We start from the raw sequence: 23,904 nt of genomic DNA, 5'->3' as shown, positions 1-23,904 counted from the left end.
GCTAAATAAATCACTCGTTTCTGCTCTCCAATTGCAAAGATTGGTTTTCGTGACACAGAAGCGAATCATTAAACACCCTGTCGTTCGTGATATGAATCTAATTTCTTCGTTATGAATAGAGACGTAGTGCGAAGAATCAATTTGTGAGGGGACTACATTACGAAATAGCGAACTCTCCACACTATGAAAGTGATGTTGTCAATCTTTAATTCGTGGCGTTCTGTCAGTTGTAAACGACATTCTTTCAATTGAAATCTGTTAGAAGAGAAACTGATTTCAATTGTATCGACTCAGTTCCCTTCAACCGACTAACGATACCACCACAAAAGATTTAATCAATATTACGCATTTGCTGGCATAAAAATTCTAGATAGGACGATGTCCGTTTCTAGCTCTGAAATAAACATTGTTCTGACTGGAAGACAGTATTTAGAGTTAACAAGTAAAAGACTCGCAGTTGATATTAAAGCGTTTATTGTCTGACAGTCTCAGAGTTTAGATAAACTCCATCATCAGAGAAACCATAGTGATAAGATATCATTTTGGTTTTTCTGATGATGATAATTTTAAGATAATTTTCAGTTCTGAATTCTTTTTAATTCATGACTGCTGTAGATTTAACAATGAAATTCAAATTATCTTGTTTCCAGGTGGTTTTAAATTACCTATATCAGACCGAACTAGTTTGATATTGTACATCCAATGACATTTTATCGCAAATGTCCGCGTCCAAAAATGGACGCTCGCGAATAAACCCTTCGGCGAAGTGTGACTGTATCGTAGGTGGATATAATCTAGACGTAAAAGTATAGACCACGGGTATAGCATCTTCGGATAATTACGCCAACATAATTGCATCCTTTGTTACTTCATGCGACGACGATATATTGGGCAGTTGTGTGATAATTGCTTATCGCAATTCTCACAAGATTATGGCTGCAACGCGTTTTCCTCCGTATGAGTGGCAATGGCATTATCGCGGGTATCCGTGAAATACGACTTGCTTAATCGCGCGGACTCTTTAGTAGTGACCATCGTATTACGATGAATATGACCACGAGGATGGGACTACTGATTGAAGTCAAGTGTGGATCATCTCACACCCCAGTAAACAAAATCTATCGCTAAATCATATTATTCACAGCTGATGGTCTGCCCGGCATTGATCAGTTCAGTTATGGCGAAGTTTACATGCATGCGCACAGATTGGTGGTTTACTTCTTGCCCGAAGTCAGCCATTTATTTATCGATAACTGATTTATTACCGCCTCCTCAAACAATATTTCTACCACGTCTCAAACACACTCAATAGTGGCCAAGAACAGGTTTTGATGCAGCTATTCCAAAATTGTCAGGGTGCGGGTTACGTAGCTTATCTATACATGGGGATTGTCTTTATTCAAAATGTAACAATTGAAATCGATGCATTTGATTACGCATATGGAAAAACCGTACATTATAAACATGATTAACTTCCTTTTAAAGGGATAGAAATGCAAATTATCTAGATATACGCTATATTTACCACCAGCATAATTGGGTAGTATACACAATATATACGTGCACGGTCGCAGCCATAGTTGTAGCAGGAGAGTAGAACTCAAAGATAGATCTTAGAATCAACATGGTGGAATCTAATGAAGGTGACGCACCGTTCTGGATTCGTGTGGTAATGAATATTTTGGGATTTATCACCGGAGTTATCGGCAACTTGTTTCTGATAATTCTCATACAACGGACGAAATTCAAGAACGGATTTTTTTTCATAGTGAACGGCTGCATTGGCTGCATGCTTGGTATCCTTTCATGTAACATTTACACGATCATAAGTCTGACACACATGGGTGGCGAGGATACTCTTCCGTGGCTCTGCAAGGCGAAAACCGTTCTGTCTTTGATACCTTTCGCTGTGGCTGTTTCCAGTCCAAGTGGTATGGCGTTTTATCAATACCTTAAGATCACCAAAGTGGAAATTAGCATTCGACGAACGTTTGTTATGGTATCGGTCGTCTTGCTTTGGGCCATACCGTCGATAATGTACATGCCGGGTGAATTAGTGACGGATTGGCATTGTCTCGTGTTAACCTACGATTTCAGATACAACAGCTCCACATGTAGCTACGGACTCAGTGAAAATCCCAGTTGTGGCATTACGATGATCGTACTCGGTATATATTTACCAGCTTTGGTGCTTTGCGTGTTGTACGTATTTCTAGGCGAGGCGATCCTTACGAGAATACGTCGCAAGCAGGTCCGTTCCAACCCCAGGTTACGCCAACAAACATTATCGAAATGGCTGAAAAGTGTAATTTTTTCGGAAGAATGTGCACCCTTATTCTCTATATATTTACAGTATATAGTTTTCTTTTTTACGACGATGCCGTTTGCAATAACGGTACCAATAAGTCTATCAGGTATGGTTAGCGGTCGTGCAATTCGAATTACGTCATGGACGATGGGCGTGTATGCGGCTTCCTATTGGGTCACGTGGGTAGTGGTTGATAGACGACTGCGCTTTAAATGCAAAAGTCTGTTTCGAAAAGGAGAGCGGTCTCGGCAAGTCGTTAACTCCGTATCGTCGGCGACATTTCTCTGAAATATTGTATTCAAGCGATTTCTTGTTTATATTGACCTCATAATCGCAGCTATTGCATTCAAGAAAATCGAATTGATCAAATAAGCTCTAATTTCAATATTCGGAATTCTACAGCATATACTTTGGATGCAACGTTATTTTTCCAACCGGATTGTAGTATATATACATAAACAATTTGATGGGAAGTTATACAATTCACGTTCTAACAAATAACTTCCTGATTATCTATTCAAGGAATTTATTCTTCCCAATAATTGGTGAACGTTTAAATGAAATTATGCTATAGACTATTTCAATATTTAAGATATGTTAAGTTACAATTCCTCGCATTAGCTCATGTAAGTAATGCGAAACGACGACCCGATGCCAACGAGAAAACGGAAAAAAGTAAAAAGAAGCCGATAATTGTATCGGTATGTCAAATGGTTCTTTAAATGATAACACTATCCCCAGCTATACATACAAGTCACGAAAAACTCATTAAGTATATTTTCCTAATGATATCAGTGGTTTATGTGGCGTCGAAATACGGTCAATTTACAGTCTTGAATAAAAACGTGCGTTTCGGTTGGAGACTTCTGACAATCTTGGTCCGTGTTTGCAGTAATCCATATTGTGGATCAAAAGCTCGTAAATCACGGGGGCATTGTACTGTTCGATACTTGATCCTACCGGAATTCTTATGCCGTGCCGTTAAACACTGATTCTTTATCGAAATAATCTTGGATTATTCTCGCTTTAAACACGCACAATCTTCCGCTACAATACGTCGGAAAACCGCTTGATTTTGTTATTATCGGTGGAAAACATCGCGCGAGAATTCTCACCCTCTGAAATGAACTGATTATTCATAAGTGCAAGTACTTAAATGGACACATGGAGGGGAACTTTGATAATCCTGTATAAATGAAATTGACATTTTATCCTCACAAACGTACGTTGAAAATGGATATCTCACCAAAGACATCAGTTGCTGAACCCGGCAACTTTCAAAAAAGAATAAGTAAACGTGTGCTTCATAGATTGTCGGATAGCTTTCAAAGAATTAAAGAAAACTTGGGCGACCGCAGAGATTCTCGAACATCAGACCGTAAACTATCGGACGATGGGTCGGTAAAAAGTGCATACAAGGGTAAACGGCGCCTTACTTGGAACAGGGCACTGGATGTAATCAATACCGAACATCGACGGACATCACGAGTGTTGCTCGGGTTCGGACAACAGCGAAAACGCAAAAGCAAATTGAAAAGCCTGAAGCCGATAGATATCGCAGAAACAGAAGAGCCGAAAAGAATTCCGAAGGAACGAGTGGTGAGTCATGATAAGAAGTAATTTTGTGCGGAAGCCCTCGTGAGAAGCACTTTGGTCCAGTTATTGCGCTCTGTGGATTTCAATCTCTTTTCGTAAACAAAAAAATCAGACAATAAATACATTATCCTAGTAAACAATTTTTTTTTGTAGCAGATTGATAGTACAGCAGTCATAATCATAGAACATATATGCATATTATATCTTTTTAATCAGAACGTTTTGATGAGAAGATGGCGTCGCTTGACTCGGATGGCAATGGTTTTTATGCGTTTATATAAGTATCATTCCCAGCGGTCAGTATCAATCTCCCTGTCCCGGTTATTAAAGAATAACACCAACTTCCACGCAATCATATTCATCTTTATCTCGATTTTACCACGAAATATGAGTTCATTTACTTACGGTAAAAACCCACACGTCCTGCTCATTGTGTGTTCCAGAGTCAAGGACGTCCTACAACATTTCAATTCACTGGATCTACTGGTTAATGATGTCGATATTAATACGGACGATGAAAATGAGCCTACGGAGAAAGATGCAGTTGACATGTTAAGAGGTTTACGGATTTGGAAAAGAGGGGTAACTATCCATCTAATGATATCTATATAGCATAAACCCGGGGGATATGGCTTTGAGTAAAAAACGTCACGACTTGTTGATGATCGTTTGTGTGAATGTTCTCAGAACAAACATGTTGCGAGATTGCATGCAAACGTTTTCCTTGTTAAGAGCGAATATCCCTAGGCACTAGAGGCCCTGCTAACAAACGGGCGCAATTTTTCAGACGGAAATGACCAAAGAATTGCGACACGCGTTCCGAAAACTACCCGAACACCGCACTGAGGAGGATATTCATCTGGTACGCAGTAAAAGGCGAGACTTTTCTAATTTTGAAAAAATATACGTATATAATTCAATCATCATTCATTGCTGGAAAGAAATTTTCTTATACAGATTCGCGTGTTCATCCGGAAATTGAAAAATATGGAAAATTACCCGGCCGAATTTCAGTTAGAAGTAGCGAAAAGATGCTGGTATGAAAAGTAAGTATGTATGATGGTGTGAGATACTCTTGACTTATGTTTTAAAATAAAGTTTGAAAGTAAAGTCTGCAATTGTCGTTATGATAGGTATGGCAGAAAAAGGGTTATCATACGGGAAGGAGATCGGCCATTTTACTACTATATAATACTAGCTGGATCTGGTTAGTATGAAAAGTCCCTTAGACGATCTAATTGAAATATTAATACATGTATTTAATGAATATTTATCTACTCAAACTTTTATTCCACTACATAAAACATAATTAGGTTAATCAGTTAATGTTTCTAATACAACAACGCGGTAGCTTCTAAAAGAGGAAAATTCAGTTTGAAGTTTTTTTCTCAACTTTACTCGTAGCAATCGTAGCCGTTGTTGACGAAACGAGACAAAACTCCAAAGCTGTCTGCATGTTAAGCAAGGGACAAGGGTTCGGTGAACTTAGTATCATGAACCAAACCCTGCGGTTTTCCAGCGTTATTTCCAGAGAAACGATCGAATTGCTGTGTTTAGACAGCTTGGTAAGCAATATCCCGAGACAACGCCTCAAATCAACTCACGTCTCTTAATGTTTGCAGTTCGGCGGATTTTGAAAAAAGGTTCTTGGCGGTTTTAATGCGAAGAATTCTGATTGTTGCATAATGATATATATTTTTATCGAGTTGAATTAATTCTGAATTGATATTCACCCAAGATTCAACGTGATCTATTCGTCTAATAGGGGTCGTAACGCATTAGTTTTCCGGCGCATTGACGTCATAATCGCAGATGAATTTGTTTTATAATTGCAGATGAATTTTTTCTAACTTCTGCAGTGCTCGTGATGAAGTGATTAAAGAAGAATCACGCTGAATTAATCATCGATTTTTGTTTTGTAGGACTACATTGATATATTCATGGGTGGTGGATTTGGTTCAAGTGACGTTAAATTTCTAAAGTAGGTTTCGCTGCTATTATGTTCAATGTTTAATGGAGATGGTGAGAAATACGCATATCATTTATCTTCAATACATTAAATTGCAGTGAAATATCAATGTTTGCGCAGTGGCCCCTGGAGAAACTTGAAAACAATCCACGGAAAGTCATGGCATCGTATTTCAAGTAGGTGTACAACCTTGCAAAATGAACCTTTTGTGTTTTTGCTGAAAGTCGAAACGATACATGTTAACTACAGCTCCCTTCAGGCTCTAAGGCTCATAGTCGTCGACATGAATGTACCCGATCAACGTTCTCCCGTAAATTCTTACTTTCAGAAGCGGAGCAGTAATGGTGCCCGACAGTCGGACCTGCGAATGGATATACATAGTCAAATCCGTAATAGAATTTTGCTGTTCTTCGTAAAGACGAAATAAACATCTCTATCTACAAAAGGGATATTATAAACTGTTTTTCTTTTTCCAAGGGCTCAGTCGATATCATTATGCAAATGGAAGCCCCTGTCGTAAATTACAAGAAAAGTAAGATCAAAGGTAATTTAATCATTGTTAATATCGTATGTATTCAGTCAGAAAGCGTATTTTTCCACGAAGATTCATTTTTTTCTTATGCACATCTTCTGTCTAGCAAAAAAACGAAAGAAGAGTTGTACGGTCGAGAAAGAACTGACCACCAGTCAGCACAAAGCTTACCTGGACAGACTTCTACATCTAAAAACGTGCAACACGAGCTATCACTTAATGTTACCAGACTTGAATGTAGAATGTCGTTCATCGTACAGACGACGAAAGAACCACGGGGCGAGTCTTAGAACAAAACCAGAGACACAACGCCATAGCGTCGATATGACATTACACCGAGAGGGCTCTTTCTTAAGGATGTTAGGACAAATAAAAGACGGAAAGCCAGTCAATCTAAACGCATCGGTAAATTGGTCGGGATTATGAGTTTGGTTTAGATGTTTTTATGTGAAAGGAAGCTTCCAGTATCAAGGCGTTTGTCAGTGCATCTGATTACCCCGTGAATATCATAAGGTTTAATTTTTCAGGGTCCTTTTTACACTGCCAAACCCATGACGCCGAGACCATTCATGAAAGGAGCGTCTAAAGATATTATGAATGATGAGATAAGTAAGTATAGGCCTGCATGTAAGATGAACGTTTGGCAGTTGCGCTAAATGCTAATCCATCTCGCTCTGTTCCCCATGTCTTGTTCACTTGATCTGCGCGGATATAATTCGCGTATGCCATATTCTTCGCCTAATTGCATTTATCTTCATGTTTCTTACAAATATGGCCATTAACATTGTAAAGCATTCGCTGTTACTAGATAGTGATGAGCTAACGACACGAGGCGATCCCCGGGGTGATCTTTTATCGTTCGTCAGACTTCATCACAAAACCAAATGGACAGATCGTGAACCCCGCGAATAGCACGTATACTCTTCTCGTCGTAAGTTTCGTAGTTTTGCAGAGCAATTGTGTTTCTTCTATTCCAGCGAACAAAATAGTCATTCACGATGATGGCACTATCGAAGGTCACCGCACCTTAACGACCGATATGAACATGGAATTCTTCAAAACGGTTAGTATTACCGAGATTTGTGACCACACGCCGCATAAACCAATATTCTGTACGAGACATCGACGTCTCTTCGCTTACTTTATCGAATAGAAACATCTCTCAAATATATTCACATTAACTGAATGATTTATCGCCTTCTAGGGCTACGTTAAAACACAATCCAGCCTAGAAAATCCTGCTTTCATTTGCATTAAGACGTTGGATAAAGGAGACGTTTACGTATGTATCATTATTCCTCTATTTGTACTGACGGTACTATAGTTATAGTTGTAGTATATTGTATTGGTAATTTGAATCTGTGGAAACAAAATATTCATAAAGTTCGCTGTTATCATATACGCACATGTATTTATCTAGCTACACATATAGGGGAAGAGAGAACGCGGTTTGTTAGAATTAGTATTACAGACGTCTCGTACGCCTTCCGAATATTCGTTTCTATATTTAGGGCCTGGCACATGATTTGTTTGATGATCAGCCCAATACGGCACTAGTCAGCAGAGGTGCGATGTGCATAATGATCAAGAAGACATTCTATTTGGAACACGCTTGTTCAGTTCTAATTTCACTTCTAAAAGAATGCGTAAGTTATCATTCTGATATCGATACCTCAAGATAATCGATTTAGAATTCACGCATAATATCTCGAAGACGAATTTCGATAAATGGGTTTAAGTTTAATCTTACGTTTTCTATGTTCATAATAAATTTCGATTCCAGCTTAGCAAGCATTCAATTTGGCCTATGAAAACATTCATGAAACCCCAGTCATGAAATGAAATCTATCTTCATTAAACATCAAACATTCATGTATGGGTATAACTGGAGGGATGCTGTACGTATATCGAGGAGACTAATTTAAAGCTGCTGTGCTCATGAATATTCTACCCGATCTTGCTTACAGATAATCGTGCCGTTCAAGAAGCGATCAGAGTACGAAAACGAGTTACAGACTAAAGTATCCTGGGACGAGTTCAAGGTACAGCAACACGAAAACATCAGATACAACCAGGGACTGAAGCATTGCGATACTGACGACGCTCGTTCAATTATACGGTTCCATAGAGCATTTAAGCAGACCTCAGTTACCTGACATTTGGCCAAAAAAAATTGATACCTTGTTTCTCCGCTCTGCTGAGCTTAAATGTTGACCCGGCCGGCCGCCTATCTACCCTATACATTACTTTTTTTTAAATCGTGATCAATTTCACCATAACAGACCCGGCCGCTATAGAAATGAACTGTTTATAAATTTTATCATATTTTACAAAAATGACCCGGCCGCTGCGGAGAAACAAGGTATCATTTTTGTTTAGCCTTTTCTAGACATTTTAATCACCTCTTTGACGGTGGAACCTCGTTTCAACGAACCTTCGGAGACCGGGAAATGTGTTTGTTATAACCGATAGTTCGTTATTTATATCCAATAGGAAATAACCGGTTGAGAATAGGTCTTTATATTCGAGGTCGTTTTAACGAGGTTCCACTATGTTCTGTGTAGTGCTGCTTTTGCTTTCATGATGATCTGTGATACTAAATATATATATATATTGAAATACATCAATATCTAATCGTTGTTGTTGCGTATCCCCTGGGAAACGCCAGTAAGATCCTACGTATTGACCTTCGACCAGACTCCTCGAAACATATCGACAAAAAATGAAATTAAAAATGGCCAGAATTTAATCACGAATTCAAATCTGGATATAAATCATTGATAATCACATCATCACAGTTAATGTCTTGATCGTTAGATGTCACATCGGTTACAGCGTTATTTGAAGTTGTAGAAACTATAGTTTTAGGACTGTCTTCATTGTGTTTGACATTAGAAAATACATCGTCTGATTGTAACTGATCAGAGCTCGATTCTTGGGAGTGACGAATATCAGTTGCTGGTAACAAGTCTCCCCAATCTGATTTGCGCGCGCATTTATACAGATCCCTGAAATGAAGAAGTGGTAAATATTGTACAAAAGTCAAACTTGCTGAAATTCAGACCAGTTCAATCATGATTTTGATCTTTACGGTCCACATAGTATAGATGAAGTATATATATGATGTTTAATCCGGAATCGGATGAGCTTTATATTCATAGGAATGAGACGTACTTTCCATTCAGTCTAGCAGACAGTACATGATGCTCTAATTTTCCGTTAGCCGAACAAATTCGACAGTGGACGTGCTTCGATGGCTTTGACACAGGACGAATGATACGAGGCCATGAAAGGTCTGAAAAACATCGGAAAAACAATTAAAATTCATTAAAATTCGAAACAAAATCATCTATGATTTTCGAAAATCTAAATTACCTTCACTTTGACTATGACCTTTACGAAATACTACGTAGGAAAATCTTTCCGTTTTCGGAACTCCGTTCTGGAATCAATCGGAAACAGGATTTAGTAGTTCGAAATCATTTCAAGCATATGTTCATACAATAATGGACACTTATACTCACCGATATATATTCGAGGGGCTCGTATTTGATTTCAAAGTTGCAAGGTGATTTTAACTGGTTAGTCATCGGACACGTAAATGCTTCATGTGGACACTACAAAATAATCAATGGAAATCGTCTATAAGGCTAAAAAAATTGATACCTTGTTTCTCCGCTCTGCTGAGCTTAAATGTTGACCCGGCCGGCCGCCTATCTACCCTATACATTACTTTTTTTAAAATCGTGATCAATTTTACCATAACAGACCCGGCAGTTATAGGAATGAACTGTTTATAAATCTTATCATATTTTACAAAAATGATCCGGCCGCTGCGGAGAAACAAGGTATCATTTTTGTTTAGCCTAAGATACACCATTCTTAGGCAGGTTTCGCTTGGTTTCTACCGATTCGGGAATTCTCTTCTGCAGCGTTCGTTTCGACCAGAATACACTATACTTATTCCGGAATAGCATAATCCGTAAACCTGATAGAAACAGCAGCCGGTAGAGTTTGTAATCCGGAATCCCTTTTCCTAAACCACAGGGGCTCGTATTTGATGTTTGGGGGTGAACTGAAGCTTAGATCATCCAGTATCCATGGTACTATATATTATATTTTTACATATATATTTATATATATATATATATATATATATATATATATATATGAAAAATATATATATATATATTTATATATATATATATATATATATATATATATATATATAACTATATAAATTCTTTTTATATTTATAGTACCAGGGATACTGGATGATCTAAGCAACAGTTCACCCCAAAACTTCAAATACGAGCCCCCGTGTCCTAAACCTGAATACATCCAATCGAAACCTGCCTTGAAACTAAAGAGTTAACATGCTACTCACCGGAGAGAAGATATGTCCATGAGAACTAGAGTTTTCTTGCGTCGAACGGCGCATTTCCTATCAAGAAAATTTACACAGAATGAGGTTTTACATCTGAATAAAGAAATTGTCTCATTACGTTAACGGCGCATACCTGTAGTATGATTCGCCTAGCTTCAATAATGAGTTTGAATCCAGCGTTTGTTCCATTCTCAACGAATACCTACAAAAAATTACCAAAACTTTTTTTTTAGCAAATTTAACACTTAATTAAGCAAGGTTCACACTACAATAGTTAAAACGTTCTAAACTCAGTTCATTCTGGCTTTGGTTGTGTTGGATATTCGACATGTTTTACACGTACTAAAAATCCATTTTCCTCCGTTTTTTGCCATAAATCTACGATCCTACTGCGTCTAACGTGTCGATTTGGAAGCTCAAAAAGCGAATACGCACTGACTACCAGACTGTATTTGTTCTGAAAAGAGTTCAAGTATAAAAGCCTGCATAATTATAGAGTGAAACTGAAAGCTAACCTACGCATCGCGACTGTTTGCCAATTACTTCATGGGATTGTGGAAAAAATTGCTTCTGAAATAACCCTTTCATCCAGGTTTCTTTGTTCTCCTCAGCATCTAAAAAAATAAAGTATTTTTCAACTTTTACTTTCAGATAGTTGTTCATTCAGTTCATTAGATTAATGACGCACGTACCTTGAACTAAAAGCCTAAATAATGTGTTCATATCACTCGACGAGTCTACGCAATAGTGTTCATGTAAATGTTTAGGCCATACTTCATTAGCCGCCCTGTAATTAGAATAAGTCTCAAATCACATTCCTATAAACATGGATATGAATGATTTTATTTCGTATAAATACATACCACGCTACCGAACCAACACCAGACCCGAAATCAAATAACGTGTGAGGTTTGAACTCAGATTGTCGCTTTTTCATCTAAAATTCACGATACTGCTTTAATTATCAATGACAATTCTTCTATAAGAAAACTATATCAAATATATAACGCTCCTACCTCAGAAAATATTCTATACAGAATACAATACTCAGGAATCATTCGAGTGACCATGTATGTAATTGCTTTGGCTGCATCGAATCTAAAACATAATCGATATAAGTTGTATGAAGGTGGATGGACCTAGGAAAATTGAAAGGCAGAGCGTTCAAAAAGTCATTATTATAGCAATTGTGAAAACAATGCAATTTCCAAGAGGACGAGTGTCATATATGTAGGTTTTGATGATAACTGCCCGACCAAAAATGATACCTCGTCTTGACCCCTAAAACAATTCCCTAAGAAAAGATCTAGTTGTGCTTAATCATGATTATGTAAATAACCAATAATGTACGTACTCTACCGGTTGCCAGTGATACATCTGTCTACGAAGTTTACGTTGCACAATTGATCGCCTACGATTCATTTCTAACCTCAAAGCTTTATCATCACCTTCAGCATCGATTAGATTTTCTGAAAATGAACAAACACATAATCAGAAACTTGGCAAAGGCGCTTCTCAAAAGATATGCTACGTCATTGAACCACGTAGCCGTGAAATTCTCATACTTGTAGAAAGCTGCGATTCAATTTCTCTTGCCCGCTTCTGTATTTCTTCGGTCTCAGTAGGCGGTTGTCGAGCGTGTAGAAAGTTCATCAATGTTTCAGAATTTTCCTTCAGTTTAGGAATATGATAATCTATGTTGTAAAAATATGTTCATACATGTAATGTACTGGCAACAAGAGGCATGGATGGTGCTTTCAATATCTTATTCGTTATTTAAGGCCTACAGCCAATCATCCCTCAATCATTCAAAACCCTTGGTTTCCTGCCAAAATTTTGAATTTCTGATTATAAAAATTCAGTTTGTCAAGAAAAATTAGTTCAATTTCCAACCCTGCCTTCGTTCTAAAGTACATTATTAGTCCCAAAAAATTTGGTAGACTACCAAGAGTTGACAATCCTTCCAACAACTGAGGAGGGAATATAGAATTATATACCTTCTCGTCTCAAAATAGTATTTATAGCATTTTGAAGTCTGACAGGAATAGGCGTTCTCTTCATATTCATGATTCCGGGATGGTTTCCATATTTTGTTATAGGTTTACCCTCCGCTACAAATGGGTCTAATTGCAAGCTTCCAGCTTTTGAGATTGTGGAAATAATCTGGAAAGAGTGAAAAATTGTATCTTTTCATGTTTTGCATCAACATCATCAGAATTTGGGGGTAGATGTAACATTTATCGTTTGTCTCAGCGTTAACACAGACTACAAAACTAAATTAATAAGTCCTTTTTTCATTTGATATTCACATTTACCAAACTATAGGCCATACCAAGGTCTTAAGTAAAATTTGCATTTATGAAAATATAAAATACCCTTCTACAGCATGTTAGTTCAGTATTATTTTGGAAAATAAGCAATTTTCTTGTAATATTCTGGTACTTGCAGAACGCCATAGCAATTCAATTGAAATTAAGCTATATTGTTGAAATGCGGGATTCGAACCTAGTTACACACAGGCTGATGGTTCTGCTCTAGGCAGCGGTGCCCGCTACTTATCGGTGGTATCCGAACTCAAGGTCGTTGCGCAACTTAAAATAACTCGATTCAGGATAAACTGTAAATTATTGCAACCTATGTAGCGTACAGCCAGGGCTGATAAATACAACAATGGACGGTATTTCACTTTATCACTTATTCAAGTAATCATAGATCGGCTTAGTATACCCTTGTCAGGCAGCCCAGCAGGTTTCTGCTGGTGGAGTAAGTCTGTTTGTCACTGACACTGCAACTGTCAAATCAGTACTGTTACTCACAGGGGTTTGGCGATGGGCTTGGAATTTATTTCCGGGTTGTTGATAATCTCGCGAGAATGGCGCTAAATATGAACTGCGAATAAATTCAAAATATCACGGAAATACCTTGTGTTTATATTGTTTATTTATCCGCTATAAAGTTTTGATAAACAATTGGTTGTTAAGAATCATTATCAGACGGTCGTCACGCTTTACTATATAAAATCACAAGGGATGAAACGCCAGGCCTCCGCTGTACTTAAATTTTCAGCCAGAAAGTTGGGACAGTCACGTGACATTCTGATGACGTCATCGGATTTAAAACTAACTAAAACTAACTAACTAAAGTTAACATATTCACAGACCGATATCAATTGTCAGATTATGATTCATATGAAATAAATAACTTATAAAGAATAAATTATGATGAAATATATAATTCATAGTAAAAAAATGCATTTGAATGTAAGTTATTCTCAAACATTTTTCGTATCATAGTTTCCATCTTATATGCTTCAGGTTCGCGTTCAGTCAAATAAGAAGCGTTAAGTCACGTGACTGTCCCAACTTTCTGGCTGGCACGACTTGAACTGCGTTTCATCCCTTGTGATTTTATATAGTAAAGCGTGACGACCGTCTGATAATGATCCTTAACGACCAATTGTTTATCAGAACTTTATAGCGGATAAATAAACAATATAAACACAAGGTATTTCCGTGATATTTTGAATTTATTCGCAGTTCATATTTAGCGCCATTCTCGCGAGATTATCAACAACCCGGAAATAAAATCCAAGCCCATCGCCAAACCCCTGTGCTGTTACTGTAACCTGTCTGTGGTTTAGTTTCACGATCGGATATTTTCACAAACCACATATTTGTTGGTATAAGCCCATCCGATTATAAAAAGCTTTCCACCAAACGATTAGGTAACTAACTACCTGAACACACACCACAGCAGACTGTCACTTCACACTTGCTGCGCCTAACCCTTGTATTAAATTAAATATGACAGTTACAGTACGGTTACTCTCATCACTCTGTAGAGACATTCGAATGACCCAATAAATTGGTCAGTTGTGACTGTGTAGGCACCCAGCTGCAATAGATACTTACCATCAAAAACATGCAACTTTGAATAGCTAACAACATTAACAAACAATTGAACACTACAGACCCCATATTTTTATACTATTCCATAATAATATTTCTTATTCTATTCCAGAATCACTCTTCAATATGAAGGTTAGTTTAATTTCATTAAAGACTATAGATTATTGCTACTTTATTGAGGCGAAACGATGCAGTTGATTAAATCTAACTCAATTCATTTCTCAAAATTTTAGTTTGCTGTTAAACAGCTAGAGAAATTTTCAAGAAAATGTGAAAAGGAACAAAAGGTCCAACAAGGAAAAGTCAAAAAGGTCGATGAGGGTTATTCATTTTTCATCGGCACATTGTTAATTTTTGGGGTTGAGGATATAATACTGTACCGTGGTACTATTTTTAGTCTATTCAAGAAAAGAATGTGGAGGCCGCCCGAATCTATGCCGAAAACGCCATACGCAAAAAGAACGAGAGTTTGAATTATCTGCGTATGGCTGCAAGAGTGGATGCAGTTGTATCTCGTGTACAGACAGCTCAAACAATGAAAACTGTATGATATTTTTTTCCATAGTTAAGAGATATAATCTATTATTAGGTTTTTGAAATCATCGTGTTCCATTTTTAGGTTATGAAAAATGCAGAATCCGTGTCAAAATCATTAAATAAAGCATTGAAATCTATGGATCTTGAAAAGGTGAATCATTGAGCTGGATGTAATAAAAAACTTTCATTCTGTCATAGTTCTGAAAAACATGATTTCATTTAATTTGTTGTTAAGCTGTTTTGTTTTCATGGACAGGTGCAAGCCGTTATGGATAAATTTGAAAAACAATTCGGAGATCTTGATGTTACAGTGTCTGTAAGTTAGTTAATATGTCATGCTGCTATTGTTGAAACAACTGAAATGATGTTCCTAAATGTCTTATACGTGTGTATATGCAATTCCTGCAGACTGTTGAAGACACAATAGGCAATGCTACAACATTGTCCACTCCTCAAGATCAAGTTGAGTCATTGATCAAACAAGTTGCTGACGAAAATGGTTTAGAAGTTATGGACCAACTTAGCGGTATCCAACCAGGATCTTCCACATTGGAAAGTGAGGCAGGAGCTGCTTCTGTATCTAGAAAGAAAGAAGACGATCTTTCGAGAAGGTAAGTTTTAAGATCCAGTTGGCTCCTCGTCTATTTTACTCGAAGCATGTAAGATAGCTTCATTTTGTTTTCACGACTCATTAGGGTGCGTTTACTTATAAGGGATTTCGAATACTTACTGGGCTGCCATCTACCTTCGAAAATGTTCACCATTGTATTCTGTTGTTCATCAGTCTTCTCTCAGATACTCACTGGGCACTCCTGTTTCCTCGATGACTTTATTACGAAAATCCTTAGAACAAACATTGAATGACGTTTTTTTTAGAGCTTAATTCAGGCTCTTTTTTTTATACGTGTACTGATGTTTATATTTCAGATTAGCGGCTTTACGGCAATGATAAACTGGGTGTAAATTAGAGAGGATTAATTAATTCAAATGGTTAAACAATATTGAACTGATATTAAATCAATGTCTCAAAAATAGCCGTGCTGCTTTGCTAGAAATAAGTGTAAATATGAAACAGTTCTATAACTACTACATGTATAACTTACTACATTATTGTTATTTAATATAAGTGTATGAATTCAATATCGGCAATAAAATATTGTACGGTGATGTTTTAGAAATTCGGCTCCGTTTGAACGGTTATTTTTTTATATCTTTCTTCATGGAGGAATATTAAAATCTTTGCTGAAATGAAGCTACGCGCGAGGAAGTCTTCCCCCAACCTTTATCCCACACTATGAAAGTGGAGATAATGTCGTTGATTAAGCTACATTTCCTCACCTATTTTATCAACCTTGCACCAAAGGTGAAGAACATAATTTCTTTTCCGGATAATTGACCCCATTTGATTTCACCCCCACATTTTCCACCGGAAGCCGTTGAAGATCTGAAGCCGTGTTTCCTTTCAAACCCGTCGATGACAACCAAACCTCCAGTAATCCTTTTAAAACTGTTAATGTGTTAATTTGATACAATATACGTACGGGGGAGGGAGTGAATGTACATCCTCGGGTGCGCCTTGAAAGTTGAATCCGGCCTGAACGCGACGGGAGGAACAAAACACTAACAGTGAAAGAAAGTGCTGCTTCATCCAAAGATTTTTAAGATGAGATTTTATCAGCTAATAGATAGTTATTATTTACACTCATATTGTACACGTATAATGTTTATATAATTAACAATAACAAAAAGGAAACATACTGGGCATACAAACATGTAGCAAGCCTACATATATACATAATATTACGATCTTTTTTAGAAATAACTAAATTTTTTCAATAAATGTACAGCTTTTGGCAATCAAATACAACTAAAATTCTGAACGCTACTTAGGCAGCTGTAGCGGCAGCTGAAACAGTTATCAAGGATCTGAAAGAGCTATACCAAAATCTAGACTTGACGATTCCACATAATGATGACGATGCAAAGGGGGCTGTCCATAAAATACGTCCACACAAGATTTCAAAAATTTGGTTTCGAAGTTGAAGTAGTCATCCCTGTTATGCGCTAAATGATTTGTTCTGGCTTACAGGAATTAAGCTGGAAGAAGAAGGAGGTACCCATCCAAACAACCCCCCCCTTGTCCTTGACCTTGAAAGTCCATTATGGACAGCCCCAACAATTATATATTTTCAACCGAATAACTTTATGCAAGATCTAGATATGATTGATTAACACGTTTTTCTTAATCTGAAATGCATGTCCGTTTTATGAACAAAGGGAAAAAACGCGTGTGTTACGGAAATGATGGTGGCATGATTGCGAAAGAAGAGGATCAGAACCCGACAGTAACAGGATCTCATGACTTACTTCAATTCAGTAAGTCCCACAATTTGTGATTACAATTATTTACCACGCTTTTATTTTATATTTGAAAAGTCAACCCCCACATCGATGGAAGTGGCTAATTTTGGAGACTTTGTAAAATGCTTGTGGTACGTATACGTAGTGTGATTCACAATCCATTCCATCCTTTTAAATAGCTAACGGTGGGTTATACGAATACATTATACACAATTACAATTAGACTTTGAACTCGGTCATTACAACGTCTTTCGGGACATCTTGAAGGAAAGTTTATATATGTATATGTATGTTGCATTGAAATCGCCTTATTTATTTCTGTTTGTTCAGTTACAACTGTGTTGTGAGAGCGGATAAAGGTTGCGACGTGATACGTTACGTTACGTAGCAGTTCATACGTATAACTCGGCCTCGCCGTCAACCCGAATAATCCTCTCAACAGCAGCTTGACACTGCAATGTACCGCGCCGATACCGACTGTTGTCGTCCGTTGAAGCGCAGTTTTCGAATACAGCCCCTTAGCGTACGTGCCGGTAGCATTTCCTGAAACATAGCCCGAAATTATAGATATCAAAATAAAGAAAATACGATGTCATAGAAAATATATTACGCCGTGTTACCTTCAATAGTGATTTCGGCAGGAATCGCTCGGGCATACCTCCCATGTACATGTACTTCAAATCCTCCCGACAAACGTCTGGCATGCCGCATTGCAACGCATTACTGTATTCATCGTATGATACGTATGATGTTTCTGCGTTGAACGTTACCTGCAAAATATGATTTGAAAGTCTTTATCTTCTGCTGTCCACGATTACCACTCTCAAGGACAAACATACTGCCCAATCAATAAGATGAACTTACTTTGTGCCAGTTGTTTTTGTCAAGTCGCTGGTAATGCACCATAACTCCGGACATTCTACCACACCGGAAACTACACGTTATGCGTGGAAAGCCCCAGTTCGATATGTAGATGGCAAAAAAGTCGGGAATGTTCGAACCTCTAGAATGTCGTGGAATGAAATCATCGTGATGCGGTTTCCTATTCGTCAGTAACATTAGTAGTTGAGATTCGCTGGACCTTGTTCTAAAGTCGAATGTTAGATTGTGGGGGTAACTGAAAATACAGAGCATAAGAACGACCTGATAAACTATAGCCCTATGTAAGTTTGTTTATATTGCATGATTTTTCCACTGTGCCGCATGAAGTTTATGCATTCTAGATTTCGGGCTAAGGAACTAATGGTCTCCGAACACGCTACAATCTGCGTCAGTCGTGTGCCAATCAAAGTTCGTCATTTGCCTCGTTATACCATCGTTAAATCATCGCCGTTGTCGTCTTCCATAGCAAATTATGACGTCTTGACGGCAGAGTTCAATCTTCAAATGACACCATTGTCACCATCCCACCACATCCCCGGTTCGCGTTTACTTCAATATTCACATGCACTTACACATTATTCGTCGTAATCTTTCCAATTGCCACACGACTACCCGCAAAACTTCGGTGGAACTGCACTCCGCTGAATTCATCTTCAATGTCGATACCAGTCTGTAAGAAATAAATTCAATAAATCTTAACCTATAAAGAACAACTTCGAGATGAAGATGATTAATCGGATAAAGTCGAAAACGTTGGACCGCTTAAGGAAACCTTTTCGAACTCGTTTCTCTTTTTGTATCGTGAAATGGTATCAACTTCGTTAATAAACTGTCTAGGCTACAAATAGTCATCTTTCACACTCCCCTTAACAAGTTAAGAAAATACGACGCGTTTTCGTTGATTTTCTATGACGAGCTATTATAGGCGGTATATTAGGATGAAATTACACGAAAGCGCATCGTATCCATCTTCCGTTAATAATAGGGTGTCAACTGATCTCGGGTGTTTCTTATACGCATTTATACGGCGTATGTTATAATTTCATTCTAATTCGACTACAAAGCTGAAAATCATTCTATAGATAAAGCAACAGATAATCGACGTGCCCTTTTGTGCTTCCGCAAGAGTTTCCACATTTATCCGAAATGGGGATTTAATATTAGTTGTAAATAGACTCGCGTTGCTAATTATGGATATCGTATTGCGGGGGAGACTGGCCCAAACGGTGATTATTTCCAATAATTCCGATTTTATATGATGACATTTATCGCTATCCCAAACGATTAACCGTGAACGGTTAAGTGCTAAATACATCGTTCATCGGCGAAGATTTCATCAGTCGAAGATAAAGGGGAAGGAGCCATTCAAGAGCTAAAGCGACAAGGGCAAAGGTGAATTGTTCATTGTCTTTGATAATCGCCCCTTTGCGGATCTTTGATCTAAACTTCCGCTGACGGTTAAGTTGTTCGTGGACAGGTTTATAATCGATGCTTGACTACTGCAGAATCTTATTCAATTTTACGTCCTTACTTCTTCGATCGACCGATTCGGAATTATAAAAACATGGAGTGTGTAATGACGATCAAACATCATAAATGTAAGAGCATTCGTAGAAAGATTAATCACTTCAGAATTGTCAAGAATGTGGAATTTACTCAGGAAATTCAAATATCTAGTACATATCCTAGTATAGATGTCTACTAGATAGACCTTTTCGAGAAAAAAGATGATTCATTTGATGATAGCATTTCAAATCGGAAATCGATGTATCTGTATAAAGCTTTCGGATATAAGTAATTAGGCGCTAATAGGCCTATGCTTCAATATGGCAAAACGTAAACACACCCGGTGGGTGCTTTATGAATTGGGTTGTGGTGTATACATTACTGTGGTTCTTATGAGGTTGACACGATACCAAGACACATACGGGTTATATTTGACATCATCATCGATCGAACTGATTATATGTTCCAACACCCGCCGTTTACATAAACACACGATGACGTCACAAAGATGAAGTGAAGAAATGAGTCTTTTGAAAAGAAGTATGGAATACAAAATGTCATATTATATATATATGCTAATTTCAATCTGAACACAGTGATTTCACCCAATTTATTATTAGATCATTTTATGTGCAACATCCTTAGATTATCTCTTCAATACCAGCATTGATTAATTATATCTGCTCTTTATAATTCGATTTATATATATTCATTATTCGCAATGCTATCGCCATAGGCTGCATTTTTTCGAAGCACGCAAGGTGCTACTGTTGATATATGATCAATGAATGAAATATCAAAAGCGCTTTCAGTTGGAAACAGCATTCTTTTTGCAAAAAGATATCACACAACGACTTGAGTAGCATCATGCGGTATAAATCATTGTATTTGAATATTTGTGAATAACATCTAAGACAGGGTTAACTAAGGCAAATCCTAGACATTCCTGCATGTTGAATCGGATGCATAAACCCAACGCAAACACATCATTTATTTATGGTCGTTAGGTCTCACCACGAAATCCGTGCTTCAAAGCGATTAAACATGTTGGTAATCAGTAGATTTATCGGAAAACGATTGACCGAGAGGGCGAACCAGCCAGCCACTCCTCAGTTTTACTTGAACCCTTCCCGGTACTGCACGCTCCACTGTTTACAGCTTTATAGTTTAGCCCGAAAACGTCGCAATTTCTATGATAAAGCACTGAAACAGCGATCAATAGTTAATGTCGTTGTTTGTCAGTGTTCAAAATCACACCCACAACCATGATAACATAAAAATACAGGGATAAGCGCTTACCAACGCTTCTGTTGTCTCATATCGCGTGTGGTTATTAATCAGAGAATATAAACAAACAATACAAAATAAATCTAATGAAATCTAATTAAATGATTAGATTAAATGTCCAGGAAACTGCCAGACTGTTATTTACAGCAAAATCGTTGCCGAGGCGTAATTGTGGTAAATAATTGATATTACATCAATTTACCAAACACTGAGAGCCTCGGTAATAAAACCATTTCAAAGACTTTGTTCCAATCGACCATTATTCGCCAATTGTTATCTAAGGATTGGTTTGACCCAAAAGCACACCGTAGTACGTATTCTTTTTTCGAGCTTAGTTATTTGCTAAAGCAAATAATAGAATTACCGCTGATGTGCTTGCACACATTTGCTCAACCTCGATGAAAATATGTATCATTTACTTCTGATCTCGATCCCAACAAAAATTGGTTCTAATGATTTTATCATCATCGGGTGCCCGAAAACTGCGCACGTGTTCGACGTGTCCTAGCAAAGCTATACAGCGTACTTCGTGAACCCCTTGACCAAATTTTGGCGGGCTCAACAGTGAAATACTAAATGCCAATCATACGACGAAGGGAGACATCGACAATATTCCACCTGTAACTACTCTCATATAGATGTGGATTGTATCATTGACCGACAAAATCTAGAATAAAAATGGCAAGTCATTCACGAACATCTCTCCCTAAAGTACTGGTTTATGACGGCTATGGTCGAAATAGAAGCGTGATTAGAGATCTACATGACCAGAGGTGAATGCAGTTCTTGGTAAATAAACCTGCGTCATGGAAATGAATCCTTCATGAAATCAAAACTATAATTGAATAGTATATGTATGTATATGCATGGCTCTCAGGCAAGCCACTCCCTAATATAAAAGTTGATAATTACCAACTTACCGTACATCCTTGCACCGGTGGGTACACATTATCGGTAATTTGTGTATTTCCGCTTCCAGGGCGGATAACTTCGCTGTTTTTACCCATGCAAGTCTCTTTCCCGTCCTCGGGAAAACTATCGCACGATAGATAGATAGGCCAGCTTTTTCCGTATAACCGCAAAAGCGGAATACAACCTTTTTCCGCAAGCCTACACAGAGACTGGCACGGGTCCAAACGTTCCCCATTCGGTCCACATTGCGGGGCAAACGCCATGCATATAAACGTCCTCAAAATGTCCGAACAACTGACATAAATAGGTCGGCTCCATTCGCGAATATGGATTGCAGCTTCGGATTGGCGACGATGCCCGATCCGATTCGGGAATACAGTCCAGTTGTATTTGATATCAGACTCGTCAAGGCACATACTCATTGTCAACGGTTCGCAATGTTTGCGGTGTCCGGTAACAGCTCGCAATCCGTGGGTTCTGGGCGGTCTTATACCAGAAACTAAGGTAGTGAACTGAATACAAACCGCAATGAAAAGTACCCACATGGACAGGCCGTTTCGAAGCATAACACCACCATTCCGCGGAGAAGAATTCTTCATCTTCCTATCATCAGCAGCTACAGAAATACGATATAATTTCTATGATGATTTTCAATTTGTGTTGCGACGCGAACGTAAAACGAATGATGAATGAAATGGAATTGCGCGTACCTCGCGTCGTATGCGAAAACGCCTTCGATTCAAAAATTCGAAACAATAACTATAGCTGAATGAGTCTTATACACGTAGAATACTGTGAAGATTCTTAAGGCTTCAAGAATTTTACTTCTGCAACCGTCACTGAACTCTTCCCGACTGACGGCGGCCTGACAAACGCTGCTCGCGCCAATAAATTGAAGAGTCGTAGGCTACGCAAATCAATGTCTCTGATTGGTTTAGACTGGTTGAAGTGGGCCATGGCGGATTTCTCGGAAGGAAAATGAAAGATACGATGAAATTTATGAATGAATATTGCTGAATGAGTAATTGAGTTTTCTGTGGCGACACACGGAAGTAATACAAAATATATAATGGATATATACCTGGCACCGTGACAACTAATGCCAGTACTGTGCGATTATGTCAACATTAAGAAAAACGCCCACGCTCTACATCTCACATTCAATATTGTTTAGACTACGTAAAAAAGATACTCCTACGTGGTATGTATTCAATAATCACATTGATTCAAATTATACTGCGAGCCAAAATCGGACATTTTTAAATCGACTATCGCAGTATTCGATTGTATTGAAAACCGCGACGTGAAATCTGTCACACAATAGATTTTCATTTATTTTAGTCTCAGATTAAGTCATACAACACAAAACGCTGCGATAAACCACAAACAATCGATCATTATTTTGTGTAACGTAACAAACGCATACTCATTACAATCATAGAATCCAGTTCTTTGCATTTCTTGTTAAAAGAAACAATAATGATGTCCGTGACCATAATGTTTAACAGGTATTGTTGCGAAAACAGACAAAATCGTATTATACCTATTTTCATTTTTGTCTTCCAGATATTTCATTCAATGATTCACGTGTCTTGTCAAGATTTCCGCGTTCTATTGTAAAATTGTTTCCGTCTCAAATTTGAATATTTTTGTTGTTGGTTGAGATTTTTCTAAGTGGTTTTCGGTTCCTTTTTAAGGGTGCTTTGATTCATTAGCGAC

The 23,904-nt window shown here is 37.8% G+C and overlaps 4 protein-coding genes across 6 annotated transcripts; 2 read left to right on the top strand and 2 right to left on the bottom strand.

Moving 5' to 3' along the window:
* The first annotated feature begins 1,577 nt into the window (after window positions 1-1,577).
* Window positions 1,578-8,994, top strand: LOC141902317 (uncharacterized). The gene is made up of 17 exons (XM_074789983.1): window positions 1,578-3,907; window positions 4,121-4,200; window positions 4,348-4,486; window positions 4,692-4,766; window positions 4,862-4,950; window positions 5,038-5,111; window positions 5,309-5,469; window positions 5,827-5,885; window positions 5,972-6,049; window positions 6,202-6,262; window positions 6,351-6,417; window positions 6,512-6,810; window positions 6,933-7,014; window positions 7,383-7,468; window positions 7,610-7,687; window positions 7,917-8,051; window positions 8,373-8,994. Exons 1-17 carry the CDS (start codon window positions 3,503-3,505, stop codon window positions 8,559-8,561), a joined length of 2,157 nt encoding a protein of 718 aa, XP_074646084.1. The 5' UTR covers window positions 1,578-3,502; the 3' UTR covers window positions 8,562-8,994.
* Window positions 8,995-9,147: 153 nt separating this feature from the next.
* On the bottom strand, window positions 9,148-13,244 carry LOC141902368 (ribosome assembly protein METTL17, mitochondrial-like). Its single transcript, XM_074790055.1, has 15 exons — window positions 13,168-13,244; window positions 12,790-12,955; window positions 12,358-12,486; window positions 12,147-12,261; window positions 11,809-11,890; window positions 11,656-11,729; window positions 11,485-11,579; window positions 11,336-11,406; window positions 11,136-11,249; window positions 10,926-10,994; window positions 10,793-10,849; window positions 9,930-10,022; window positions 9,781-9,847; window positions 9,580-9,700; window positions 9,148-9,413 (listed from the first exon to the last, which is right to left on the bottom strand). The coding sequence occupies exons 2-15, from the start codon at window positions 12,857-12,859 to the stop codon at window positions 9,155-9,157; spliced, it is 1,416 nt and encodes a 471-aa protein (XP_074646156.1). The 5' UTR covers window positions 12,860-12,955; window positions 13,168-13,244; the 3' UTR covers window positions 9,148-9,154.
* Window positions 13,245-13,377: 133 nt separating this feature from the next.
* Window positions 13,378-16,379, top strand: LOC141901989 (charged multivesicular body protein 1a-like). Of its 2 annotated transcripts, none has more exons than XM_074789603.1 (8): window positions 13,378-13,469; window positions 14,813-14,832; window positions 14,934-15,011; window positions 15,098-15,244; window positions 15,320-15,388; window positions 15,494-15,553; window positions 15,646-15,848; window positions 16,165-16,379. In XM_074789603.1, exons 1-8 carry the CDS (start codon window positions 13,463-13,465, stop codon window positions 16,184-16,186), a joined length of 606 nt encoding a protein of 201 aa, XP_074645704.1. In that variant the 5' UTR covers window positions 13,378-13,462; the 3' UTR covers window positions 16,187-16,379. The 2 variants fall into 2 exon arrangements, with proteins under 2 accessions (XP_074645704.1, XP_074645705.1); XM_074789604.1 differs by having other exon boundaries at window positions 13,388-13,494.
* A 565-nt stretch (window positions 16,380-16,944) lies between these two features.
* On the bottom strand, window positions 16,945-23,028 carry LOC141902318 (uncharacterized). 2 transcript variants are annotated; one of them, XM_074789984.1, is made up of 6 exons: window positions 22,896-23,028; window positions 22,194-22,801; window positions 19,053-19,150; window positions 18,463-18,715; window positions 18,219-18,368; window positions 16,945-18,141 (listed from the first exon to the last, which is right to left on the bottom strand). In XM_074789984.1, exons 2-6 carry the CDS (start codon window positions 22,782-22,784, stop codon window positions 18,034-18,036), a joined length of 1,200 nt encoding a protein of 399 aa, XP_074646085.1. In that variant the 5' UTR covers window positions 22,785-22,801; window positions 22,896-23,028; the 3' UTR covers window positions 16,945-18,033. The 2 variants fall into 2 exon arrangements, with proteins under 2 accessions (XP_074646085.1, XP_074646086.1); XM_074789985.1 differs by lacking the exon at window positions 22,896-23,028 and having other exon boundaries at window positions 22,186-22,243.
* Window positions 23,029-23,904: the final 876 nt, after the last annotated feature.

Source organism: Tubulanus polymorphus, chromosome 3 (genome assembly GCF_964204645.1).
Source record: "Tubulanus polymorphus chromosome 3, tnTubPoly1.2, whole genome shotgun sequence".
Classification (NCBI taxonomy): domain Eukaryota; kingdom Metazoa; phylum Nemertea; class Palaeonemertea; order Tubulaniformes; family Tubulanidae; genus Tubulanus; species Tubulanus polymorphus.
The sequence above is the reverse complement of the archived record's forward strand: the minus strand, read 5'-3'. Positions and strand labels throughout refer to the sequence as shown.

Coding starts and splice junctions, on each gene's coding strand:
- LOC141902317 (XM_074789983.1), top strand. CDS start 3,503: ATGAAATTGACATTTTATCCTCACAAACGTACGTTGAAAATGGATATC. Junction 4,201..4,347: donor TATAAGTATCATTCCCAGCG/GTCAGTATCAAT, acceptor TGTGTGTTCCAG/AGTCAAGGACGTCCTACAAC. Junction 5,112..5,308: donor TATAATACTAGCTGGATCTG/GTTAGTATGAAA, acceptor CTTTACTCGTAG/CAATCGTAGCCGTTGTTGAC.
- LOC141902318 (XM_074789984.1), bottom strand. CDS start 22,784: ATGAAGAATTCTTCTCCGCGGAATGGTGGTGTTATGCTTCGAAACGGC. Junction 19,151..22,193: donor CACCGGTGCAAGGATGTACG/GTAAGTTGGTAA, acceptor TATTTCTTACAG/ACTGGTATCGACATTGAAGA. Junction 18,369..18,462: donor ACAAAAACAACTGGCACAAA/GTAAGTTCATCT, acceptor CATATTTTGCAG/GTAACGTTCAACGCAGAAAC.
- LOC141901989 (XM_074789603.1), top strand. Junction 14,833..14,933: donor AATCACTCTTCAATATGAAG/GTTAGTTTAATT, acceptor TCAAAATTTTAG/TTTGCTGTTAAACAGCTAGA. Junction 15,554..15,645: donor ATCTTGATGTTACAGTGTCT/GTAAGTTAGTTA, acceptor CAATTCCTGCAG/ACTGTTGAAGACACAATAGG.
- LOC141902368 (XM_074790055.1), bottom strand. CDS start 12,859: ATGAATATGAAGAGAACGCCTATTCCTGTCAGACTTCAAAATGCTATA. Junction 10,850..10,925: donor CTAGGCGAATCATACTACAG/GTATGCGCCGTT, acceptor TTTTCTTGATAG/GAAATGCGCCGTTCGACGCA. Junction 10,023..10,792: donor ATGGACATATCTTCTCTCCG/GTGAGTAGCATG, acceptor ATTATTTTGTAG/TGTCCACATGAAGCATTTAC.